At 37.2% G+C, this 12,714-nt stretch overlaps 1 protein-coding gene across 2 annotated transcripts in view; it reads left to right on the top strand.

Annotated features, from left to right (window-relative positions):
• Window positions 1–12,714, top strand: part of LOC113058407 (protein-tyrosine sulfotransferase 1) — a 31,988-nt gene that overhangs the window by 7,906 nt on the left and 11,368 nt on the right. For both annotated transcript variants that reach the window (XM_026226279.1, XM_026226280.1), the window contains exons 2-3: window positions 1,233–2,245; window positions 11,368–11,566. In XM_026226279.1, the coding sequence (XP_026082064.1) occupies window positions 1,413–2,245; window positions 11,368–11,566 (1,032 nt within the window). In that variant the 5' untranslated portion in view covers window positions 1,233–1,412. The remainder of the gene's footprint in view (window positions 1–1,232; window positions 2,246–11,367; window positions 11,567–12,714) is intronic.

Raw genomic sequence — 12,714 nt, 5'->3', positions numbered from 1 at the left:
GCTTAAGGTTGTGTAGCGCACAGTTCAAATTAAAGACTGCAGGGTCATACATCTTGAAGCTGGTGGAGATGTGTTCTCTGTACCTTGAGAGTGGGAGGAAATATGAGTCAATCTGAAGATCAGATCTGTCTCTTATTTCAGACTACTATATCTCGCAAGTGTCGCTCTCCAAAATCCAATTGTGCTTATCATCCAATATGTTGAAGTCGGATACTTTTTGTCATCTGTAGCATTTTTTTTTCAGTCCGTTTGCTTTGTTAAAAGCTTTTTTTTTATTATTTTACTTTCATTTGAAACATTTTTGAGATGAACAGGGCAGCTAGTTTTAATTTAGATTTTAATGCAGTGTATGATTGCAATATTTGTTTGTGATCAATAAATCAGTTGATTGACAAGATTTAAGGATAATATCTTTTTTTTGTCTGAATATATATATATATATATATATATATATATATATATAATTTTTTTTTTTTTTTTTTTAATGCAATTCATGAAAACAATGACTTGAATATGTTTCTCATATGATTATCTTGTTTTAAATTTTTATGTCCTTCTGGCTTTTTTTTTGTTGTTGAAACTTACTTTCAACTTATTATTACTTATTATTTAAAAACCAAATCTGAGTAGACTCTTATGACTGTGCTGAAGGTCAATATATTAGCTCAAGGTCAGTATATAAATTTGAATTTTAGATACATTTAATATATAAAATGTATATGAAATAAAATAATTTGACCTTGAAAAAAAAATACCAAAACAACACAAATTGTTAATGGATGTGTGCACTCATTTATTAGGATCAGACAATATTTGGCTGAGATACAATTTTTTAAAATCTGGAATCATAGGGTGCAAAAAAATCTAAATACTGAGAAAATCGCCTGAAGTTGTCCAAATGAATTCTTAACAATGCATATCACTAATCAAACATTACGTTTTGATATAGTTATGGTAGAAAATGTACAAAATACCTTAATGGAACATGATCTTTACTTAATATCCTAATGATTTTTGGCATAAAAGAAAAATCGATAATTTTGACCCATACAATGTTTTTTTGACTATTGCTAAAAAAATACTCCTGCGACTTAAGACCAGGGCCCAGGGTCACATATGTTGAAGGTGTAAGGAAATGTGTGTGTTTATAATAGACACTCTTGTTTGTCATTGACCCACACATGCTTTATTCATATGAGGCTGAGTGAATGATCTGTTCTGTTGTGTTTCAGGCCTGATGGATTCAGGTACTCCACGAGAGCTGCGTACAGCAGATCCCAGCCTCCACTCGCTCCGTCGCGGCCAGTCCTGAGTATCGGGCTTTCACCTCAACCTCACCATTTCTTTTTCTATTTTTTTCCCGTCTCACTTCACCCCTGGCTCCTCGACCAGCCCTCCAGCTCACCCCCAAGATGATTGGCAAGCTGAAACAGAATTTACTGGTGGCCTGCCTGGTCATCAGCTCCGTCACGGTCTTCTACCTGGGTCGGCACGCCATGGAGTGCCACCACCGGATAGAGGAGCGCAGCCCGCTGCTGGTGAGCAGCCTGCGCACCACCCTCCGCACGGGCCAGAACCTCAGCACCCCCTTCATCTACAATAAAGACATGCCTCTTATATTTATCGGTGGCGTCCCTCGCAGCGGCACCACTCTTATGCGGGCCATGATGGACGCTCACCCCGAAGTGCGCTGTGGAGAAGAGACCCGTGTCATCCCACGCATTCTGGCCATGAAGCAGATGTGGAGCCGCTCCAACCGGGAGAAAATGCGACTAGACGAAGCTGGAGTAACAGACGAGGTCTTGGACTCAGCCATGCAAGCTTTCCTATTGGAGATCATCGTAAAACATGGCGAACCGGCCAACTTCCTGTGTAATAAAGACCCGTTTGCTCTTAAATCACTCGCTTATCTGGCTAAGATCTTTCCCCATGCTAAGTTCATCCTCATGATCCGTGACGGCAGGGCGTCCGTCCACTCCATGATCTCCCGTAAAGTCACAATCGCTGGGTTTGACTTGAGCAGCTACCGGGACTGTCTGACAAAGTGGAACCGGGCCATAGAGACAATGTACTCTCAGTGTCTGGAGGCAGCGGACAAGTGCCTGCCCATGCACTACGAACAGCTCGTCCTGCATCCGGAAAAGTGGATGAGAACGCTTTTGAAATTCCTGAACATTCCTTGGAATGATGCAGTTCTACACCACGAGGAGCTGATTGGGAAAGCAGGAGGCGTTTCACTCTCCAAGTAAGTGCCGTTGACTTGTGGACTAGTTTACTTTGTGCTGGGTCAGGGTCTTTCTTTCGGATTTAAATGAGCTATAATTGTTTTCTTGCAAAAGCCAAAGCAGGATTTTGAGCCCAACATTCAGCATGAGTATCTTATGTTTATGAGCCATCTGGATTATTTAAGCTTGCTTCAGTTATCTTATCTAATTTATGTCACCAGCCATTTGTGTCACACTAGGAAAGCTTACGGGCGTCAATTTTTTTGTTTTTCCAAAAAAAGTGTGTGAAACAGCACGTGTAATGTTGTTTCAAACAGACGTATACTACATTGCTTTCACATGACCTGCGTATTTATTTTATTTTAATACAGGAATACAGGTTTTTAGCATTTTTTATAAATAGTGCACATTTGACAGTAGCTTGAGTCAGGATGCAGATATAAACTTAAGTATCAAAAGCAGTAAAATCTCTAAAAATTGTAACAACCTCATTTTTATATGGTCAAATGTAATCATTCAAATGTTTGGGTTTTATTCAAATTAACCATTGGTCTTCGATAGTAGCATAAATTTAGATCATGATAACCACAGTAAAAATCACACATATAGCATTGTAAAAATTTAACTGCTTTCTAGGTAGTCTAAATACATGTATTTATAATATATTACTTCTTTAATACATGTATTTAATGTCTTCATTAATAATATAATACAAATCAATATGAATATCCCAAATTCCTGCCACAATACCACGGTTAAATTAATTTTACTACAGCTAATCTGTGGTAAATGATGATGATTTGTAGATTAAAAAGCCTTCCGACTGTCTCGTTGCACACAGTGTTTCTTCTGTTTGTCATTGCGGTTTCATCAGCTTTAAACTAGTTAAAATCACAAAGTCATTATGTGTTCTTCACACATCCTGAATACTGCAGAAATAGTCAGATTTGTACGGTAGTCTGCTATTCCAAACATAAACAACACTTTGTGTTCATTTATGTGTATGTGCAGATGTGTGTGGGCGTTTCTCTCTGTCAGACTAGAACTGTAGATGTGTTAAAATTCTCACTGACCAGTGATGCATTATTTTCTGTTGTGGCTGAAAAGATGTTGATAATTCCTAGGGTGCAGTTGTGTACACGTCCTGTTTGACCACAATGTGTTGTGTTGCAGCTTCTATGAGCACAGTTCATGCCCTGAATAGACTAAATGAAGGGTGTAGTTCTCCGCCAACATTCCTGCAGCAAAAAAAAACCCTGTTGTTGCGTGTTGGAACATGAGTCCTGATGATTTTTTATTTTTTTTCAATATAGGAAAAAATTATGTATAATGAAAGGACTGTCTTAGCAGCTCAAAAAAGATGCCACGTGTGAACATAGTTTGTTAAATTGAGCTGTTTTTGTAAATGCAACCTCGTTGTCAAATGCTTATCAGAGGTAATTTGTTTCTGCACTTCAGGGAGTTACATATTCAAGAACAAAACAAGGTTAGACACTGTTTCATTAATCACTACACAAAAAAATAAAAAATAAACATTTACAGTGTTTTGGCCATGTGGTGTGGATGTGTATTAGATGTACACATGGACTGCTACAAGTCATTGAAGCACAAAGGGCCACCATCATTAACCCATGAATCAGCCTCTTTATGTACCTTGAAGAAATTTGGCCTCTATCTGGTGTCCATTTTTTTAAATAAAAAGCTTCTGGTCAGAGGGGGCCCACATTATTTGGATGCAGTAGCATATCACTTCTTTCCCCTCTTTGTTCTCAAAGCATCTCTGGTCTGTCTTTCATCTGTGGTCTGTCAAATATCCGTGAGCTGGGTGAACTGCATACTTCTTCTGACCTTCCAAGATATCCATCCTCTCTCTTTCCTATTTCAGTCCTCATTACTTCCTTTAGATAAGAGTTGGGGAATATAACAACAAGAATTTTTTTTTTTTTGGCCTTTTGACTATTTTATATAGGTTGTTTGTTTTTTATATACAGTATTTGCTCTTAAATAGTTTAAAATGATGATTCAAAGTACAAAGTTAATGTAGTTGCAAGTAAATTAGAAGTGAGAACTTTTTTCACTAAACAATGACATGTTATCATTTTTTATGTTCAGTACAGCGATAAACAATAATTTTTACCTCCCAATGTTTTAACTGGGAAATTTGTAAAATATTTAGAAATATAATCAACATTTTTAGATTTTTAATGCAAAAGAAATTTGACATCAGTGAAAATTGAGAAATGGTGCAAAATTCTTTTTTTACATTTTTCATTTTTAAATTGGAGACAACCATTCTCACGTCATGACACAAGGAGGTGGTGTGAAACTGGTGTACTGGCTTGGCTTACGAAAACCTAATTTGTGTTCACACTTGTGAATCTTGCTTAACTTTAGATTGCAAACAAAATAGTTTTAAATACATGGTACGGTCTTACTTTAGATAAGACAGCACAGAGTTAAGATCTCAATGGGTCATTGTATCATCACTGCTTTTCTTTAAGCAGGTACCTTTTAAATCTTTTTTTGTATTGTAAGCTAAGTCAAGACTATAAAGCAAACTACATCAAGTTGTGAGGTCACAATCTCCTTGTCTGTGTATTAAAGCAGGGATTGAGATTTGAGCATTCAGTGTGTTATTGGTTCGAGGTTCGATTAACAGTTCGAGGAAAGCTGAAGGGCACACAATTAAAAGTGTTTAATAGAAAAGAGTGCTGTCAATAAAAGCAGTGAATAAGGTCTGTTGTGGAACAGGAAAGGGATGAGTTAAATACACCTCAGCTGCTGAACACTCGTGTTATTCTTCCAAAACCACATAATGAAGGGCTCAGTGACACACAGTATCATTAGCCACTGAATGGACAAGTGGACGCTTGTGCGATGACACTGACAGATTCAACCTTTCCTGAATCAATGATTTATTTCCAATTTTCACATTCAATGAAAAGAGTAAATCACTCAGAACTCGACTCCCCTTTTCCTAGAAAAGCTTCTGATATTATCATGATATTATCATCAGAAAACTGTTTTACGCCATTGTGTTATTGCTTTGTTAGAGATTTTCTAAAATTTCAAAGCGTAGCTATTATACTTCAGTTTAAATTATGAATAATGTGGTTTGCTGAGGTCAGGTGTGCTATTAGAGTAGATGCTACATTTATTTAAGAAATGAACTTTGCATCCATTAAAAAAAGTTTGTTCTTTATAGTATGAATTAGTGTAGTGTGAATGTACAGTAATCTGGACATACGACATCCACCTTGGTTTGTCATGTGAAATACGGCCATTCATTACTCCTTTCCTGTGGACTCGCTTCCCAACTCTCCTTTCTGGCAGCCTCTGTATTATTACCATTGCAGCATCCTTAATGCCTCTTTCTGTTGCTTGATCAGAATTGAATTTCTGGAGATTTATGCGGCTCTGTAGGAAGACTCTCACAGGAGGATCTGTGGTGACTTCAACAGGTATTGTACTGTTGTTGTTATTCTGCACCCATATCCCATGTGTCCTGAGGCAAGACTTGAGTGCTTCTTGTGTCTGCTCCAGTGAGTCCAAACCAGGCTCTGTTAGATTAACTAGAGCCCTTCCAGTGACAAGATCCCTGTTCCTGTCCTTCAGTGGGCTCTGTGAAGGATTGGCTGACTGATTTGGATATCCATAAAAATCCTTAATGAACGCTAAGTGAGCAGTACTGCTGTTTGTCACGTCTCAGTGACAGTGAACTTGAGAGACTGAGATCTTAACCTAGCCCTCAGGAGAGAGATGGAGGAGGGATGGATGGAGCTTGTCTGATTGCGTCCAGACAGTAACACATGCATACTTCAGCACGCTGTCTACATTGATAAGAAACAAATGCTCATTATAAAAGGGAGCATTATATTGCAGCTCACTGCAGATGCATTATAGATATGTGTTTCTTTAAAGTTTGTTTAGCATAGTTATAGTATCCTTGACATTTTTTTTTTCCCAAGTATAATTGTAACTCTGGCTGTCAAGTTTTGAAAAACATAAAATGATCATATATGCATTTATATGCGTTTTGTTCTATTAGAAATGAAGAGAGTTTAAAGTTAATATTCATTGACCGTCTTTGCCTCCAGTGAGATGTCAAGGGATAGTTTTCCTAAAAATGAATTATTGTTATCTACACTAAGTTGTTCTAAAACTGTTTCAGTCACTTGAAAAACTGTGACTAGATTATTAATTCAGTCAGCTGAGATAAACTAGAGATAAACTGGTTTGTGAATGGGTTATTCACACCTGTTTCGTGAACTGGATCAACTGATCCTTTAGTAAAATTCAACTCAAATAACGGAAGGTCTCAAACTTGCATATGGATGCATTTTAAGGGGAAGGGGGTGGGGGTATATTTGCATTTCTGAATAAAGACCAAAGTATATTTTGTGGATTATGTGTATGTGTGTACATACACATGTACAGCATGATTTTTCAAGAGAGAGACTTATTTTGAGAGACTTATTTCTTAATAAGATTTCATAAATAGTTTTTACTAATGGATAAAGGTAAATTTATTGTACCCTTTTCAGACTGTTGAATATAATATAAAAGAAGTCCACTACAAATGTTACTGCCACTTGTTACTACGATAAGCAGTTATATACTTTCATAATTTGTAAACGAAATGGCATATCAGAGCAGGGAAATTCTATTCTATGTAGTTAAGTCTAAATGGATCAATGACAAAGCTGTTTGGCCTGTTGTGTAACATTCATTCTAAAGGCCTCATATAAATTAGCATTGGGCACACATGCATACATTTTTCATCACTCAGATGCAAGAACACCTCTCAAGCATGATGGTGCAGCCCAGCAGAGCAGCTCCTCTGTAGGACTCGGCCAAAGAGGCGTCTTTGCTCTCCTTGCATGCATCAGAAAAAGTATGCCAGCTCAAGCCTTCATGGTTCTGCAATCCTTGAGGGGAACTAAACCACCATTGCTCATTTTAGAGAAGGCACTGATATGATTTTAGGCAGAGGGAAGCCTTTAGGGTCCTAATGGCTCGTAATAAACACTGAAACCGCCCTTTATCCCAGAGGGTACGTACAAATAAAAGTCCATTAAATTTGGCACACAACACCTTTCCGATGCGGCTCTCTGCACTTAGATTTGTTAGCACGGGGTCTCTATCTGTTCGTTTTTTTGCTATTGATCAGCAGCTCACCACCTACAGATGTTCCACCAGACATGGACCTGCCCATAAACATAAATTCTGAATGCATGATTTAAGTGACTGGAGAACTGGCCATTAGTACGAGCAGCCCATGTAGCTCAGTTATTTGGCTTTAGTACTACACCGCCATGCTAGAAACCTCTAGCGCCCTCCATGAATAATTGACAAACAGCCATTAAGACCATTAAGCCACTCTTCCAGAAGGGAGCTCTGCATGACCTTACAAATGCATATGTGTGTGTTTTTGTACTCTCAATATGGCGAGAAAAGAGCAGCGTGTTTGTATTGAGTGAGTGCGGCAAAACATCTAGTGGATTGCCACCCTCCTCGTCATCATATTATGACATATGCAGTGTCTGCTTTCATATAGCTCCTGCTGTGGAGTAATGGATGTTGCAGTAGCAGAGTTAAATCATCTCTTCCATCTCTCAAACCCGGCCGTTTATAGACAGCATGGTGATTTGTGTTGCTGTTGGAGCAGTTACTGTACATATGGGCCGTGGGTGGTGAACACACACTGAAGGTACTCACCTTCTCTGGGATATATGGGAGTATAAGATTTTCATGATTAAATTTAGGGCTGCAACTAACTATTTTTCAATTAATTGGATCAAAACCCTCTTTTTTTGGTTGACAAAACACACTGTTCCACATCCTGCAAAATGCTGTCCTTCAAACAAACTTGCCAACTGAATGCTATGAAAACCTACTGTATGGTAAATATATTTATGTTCTATACATTGTGTAAAAGAGTTATAAAGCACAGTTTAAATGGACAGTTTAAACGGACAAATGGACAAAGGACAGTTTAATTCCCTGTCATAAAATGGAAATAATGATGAAGATAGTAAAGAAAAACAATCTCAGTGTTAAGAGATAAGAAGAATGTTCTGCAGGAACACACATTCACTCTTGAGCACAGTTACCTGTTACTGTCGTTTCTTTATTCTGTAAATATAAGTAATGTCTTACATTTATATTTAATCACACTCTGTTATCCCTTTACAGTTACTATCATAGATATAGATATACTGTATAACAGATATATCAGCAAAATTAATATTTTTACGCTGAATTTGAATTCCGTTCTCATTCAGTGGAGTCTGAAGCTTAACACAGACTGTCAGGACGAGCCTTAATGCAAAAATAGAAACATTCACGTCAATATGTAACATTTACAGAAAAGGATATTACCATAAAATGCGGTTTATATGCTGGAGAAAAATATCTCCCACATTAAATAACTCATGCGTCTGTCAAAACGCCTGGCAGGACAAGCCGTGTTAAACATAATACTAATGCATTAGCTTGAAGTTTAAAATAAAGCATTGCCATCTTGTCATCATTTTCATGCGGTATTCACTGCTGTAATTTGTAATTCCTCTCTCGTCTTGAAATCTGGGATATTAGCTTAAGCACCTCTGGTTAAATCAAACAGCTTATCCGCATCATTGTTCTGTGGCTACTGCAACAACACAATCCCCGCTTTTCTCATTCATCTTATACAGCATTTGTGCTTTTCCAAAGCTTACAGATGCAAATCTCACCTCAGAGGGTGTCAGCTGTGTATCATAAAGAGATTCATACCAATTAGTGTCAGCGCAGGCAGACTGTGTTTGGCATGTGTGGGCCATAGCAACTGCTGAACAGAGGATGTTATTTTCTAGAGAATGGCATGACGCATCCACTGCCAGGCTGTCAGAAATTGCTTTTCCTCCTGTCCACGCTTATGTGTGCCTGCTTTTTCTGTTTTTCAAGGAATGATTTTGAGTTTTCCGCTGAGGAAAATAACTGCAGCGAAGAAAGAAAACAGTGCTCACTGTCCTGGGAAACAGTAAATCTATTAATCACATTGCAGCCGACGTGCAATTCCAATGTAAATGGATTATAGAAGTGAAGGACTGCGTCGGCCAGGGACTTGAACAATGAAATGTACAGCGGAGCAGCTTGCCAGTATAAATTGAGCTTGTGGTGCCTGGGGAGAAAGGCAGGTCTCTAACGCTGAGGGTGTGATGGGAAGGTGCATTCAATAACTCATAGACCGCGGTCTTCCTACATTCCAGGAATAAGAGGAGATGAGGATTAGATGTCCTTCATTTCAAGACTTTTAGATTGCCAAATACACACACTACAAAGTATTAGACCTTAAGTTTGTATTTATGAAGAAGAGCATATGTCTTCAGACTCTAAATGAGCCTGTGTCCAATGATGCTAGTTTTTGCAAACTCATTCAGTGCTCCAGTTTGTCCAAAAGCACACTGAACTGACAAGAACAGTCATTTGAACAGTTCCAACATGCAAACTGTTTCACGACTGACGAAGGTTTCTTTAAGGTGGGGCAGAATGTATGTTTTGGGTGTCTTTTGCTGAACATCTTTTTAAAAAAAAAAAAAAACATACAAAAACATAGGAAATGTTTCCTATATATTCCCAAAGATCCAATGGTGGTAGTTCTTGTGTCAACTGTAGTATACTAACAGCGCTTCTCTCTCGAGTCAAGAGTCATTTAATGGTTTCAACAGTTCTGGAGTCACTGGAAACAGTTCAGACTCAGACATGGCTGAAATTGATGAGCTCTTGATATGAGCATCATTTGTAATCATCATCATCATCTCACATCATTAAGTGCTTTAATTATAACATTGTTTGTACGTGATGTCATGGCGTGATTATGTAAACAAACTGGTGAAGCGTGTTCATTGAAACAAGCTGTCTGAAAAAACAGTTGGTGGAACAGGATTGGACTTCACATCACTTCCTGTCACAGTTCTGTGAGATGTTTGAGAAGGCATGATGAGTCAAGTTGTCACACTGACTGCTGGCCGTTCACTTTTTTTAACACGTGCACATGCAGACACACTCCCATGCATGCCAGCATGAGTATCACTATATCGTCCCCTTGGAATTATAAGGTTCTGTCTGACATTTTTGTCCAAATTTAGTACTTATTCCCATATTGTTATTCTGTGACAACTTATTTACATTATGTGATATATATTTTTTATGTTGTATACATTATGGGATTTTTATTTAAAAAACAATAAGGTTCTGTCTACGCAGTCGAATGGAATGCAAAAACTTTGGAGCTCAATATCTTAAAACTACTCGGAATGCAGATAGAACCTTATAATTCCAAGGGGACGGAATGTGATAATTTGCTTAATTTTCAAGAAAACAATATCAATGCAAAATATAATTTATTTTCTTTTGACTTTCAAGGGTAGTATAACCTGTATATGTTCTTGACTTTCTTCTTTGGCTTTATGGGATTGACCCAATATTTGTAGTTCCCATATGCTGTCGTAAGAGAGCAATGATGGGCGTCCAGTAGATTTTCCAATTTTCTTGGAAAAAAGGTTGATCCCTATGCAAATATCAGTGATAGGTAAAATATACTCTCCTAACAAGTAAGCCACTCCTATGTGTTTTCTCTCAACAAAACCTGACTTCTACTTTTTTTTTTTATAGCTTTATAAATATTTCATTTCAGACATTTGAATATTTTGCCTAGGGTGTGACATAATGCCTGATTCATTTTTAATATCTCTGCGAATTTGAATCCACACACGTTGATGGAAGCAGCTTATTTAGCAAGTTAGAAAGTGGAAAATGCACTACCTTAAACAGTAAAAACCAGACTTTAATTATTTATTGGAGTTCAATAAAACCGGTAAGTTCATTTATATCAGCATAAAGCCATTGAAACTCTGCCAGACTAGCAAATCTAGAAACATCCATCAGTGTCATTGTACCTCAATCAAATACAAAGATAAGAGTGATATATGAAATGTGATTCATTCTCTCCAAGATCATCCAAATGAAAGGCAGTTTTTTTAAATATCATAGCCTACAGCTTTCTTTAATTGCATTACTTGATCTAATTAGACCCAATAAGTTCACTGTGTTAAGAATTTGCACGTTTCTGCTCCATTGACACACTTCTTTTGCTCCACAGGGTAGAGAGATCTACAGATCAGGTGATCAAGCCTGTCAACGTGGAGGCCTTATCCAAATGGGTGGGTAAGATCCCCCCAGATGTGCTGCGGGACATGCCCGTCATCGCCCCCATGCTGGCCAAGCTCGGCTATGATCCCCACGCCAACCCTCCCAACTACGGCCGGCCCGACCCCCTTGTCCTGGATAACACTAGAAGGGTGAGCATCGCCATTAAATATCTTTTGTGGTGACTTTATTCATTTCATTTGTAAAAATGGGTACTTGTGAGTTGCACCTCTGGGACTAGCACAGGAGGGTTATGCAGATCAAAGAATTGTTATGTGAGCTGTTACAGCTCTACTGGGTTCTCTCGTGTTTGTCTTTAGATTGTGAAGCAATGCTAATTGAAAGAACTTCTGTTTATTGGTTTTGAAAGGCTTATATCGAGACTGAGGGACAGGACTGCAATATACAAAATAGTTACAATAGACTGTATTTGTTGACATTTATTGATATATAAAAATAGATAGATGGATGGATGTGACTCAAAACAAAAATGTTCATATTAATCTCTGCATTTTATGGTGTATAAAGGGGGGGTACAATGGTGTTTTATGTATTCAGAGTTGTTCAGAGTGTTAAAGAGATGGATTCTCATGCTAAAATGGCCAAAGTTTAAAAAAATAATTTAGAAGATTGTCAGAGAATTTCTGTTCTGAAAATCTTACTTCCGGGTTGGTGCAAGTTTCTGGTCATTTGAGTGACGAATGTTTTATAAACAAGGCCCAAGTTTGTTTCACAAAAAAAAAAAAAAAAAAAAAAATTATATATATATATATATTATATATATATATATATATATATATATATATATATATATATATATATATATATATATATATATATATATATACATATATATATATATATTTTTATGTTTTGCATTATTATTATTATTATTATTATTATTATAGATCTACTCCTAGGTAGACAATAGAAATCTCACTTCACTTCACTCATCCATCATTTAATTTCGTTCTCTCAGAGTCCCACATTATTTAGATGAAGAGGGTGTTCTTTATTTAGAACCAAACATTGATTGACACTTTATTGAATCCATGTTTCCATCATCATTTTGATTGCTAATGATTCATGGTTCACTGGTGGATATAAAGCCAGCTTACCACTGTCTCAATAAATGTACGTTCTATTATGAGCCGAGCTTGTCAATTGACCAACCATTTATTTTCCATTAATCTAAATTCTTCGTGTAATTCCTTTCTCTCCCTTGTTTATTAAGCTAAAGATCAAGACAATTTGGATGATAATTCAGTCTATGATGATAGTTCAAGAAAAGTTGCTGCTT

Source organism: Carassius auratus, chromosome 40 (genome assembly GCF_003368295.1).
Source record: "Carassius auratus strain Wakin chromosome 40, ASM336829v1, whole genome shotgun sequence".
Lineage (NCBI taxonomy): Eukaryota > Metazoa > Chordata > Actinopteri > Cypriniformes > Cyprinidae > Carassius > Carassius auratus.
Note: the sequence above shows the minus strand (reverse complement) of the source record. Positions and strands in the feature narration are given on the sequence as shown.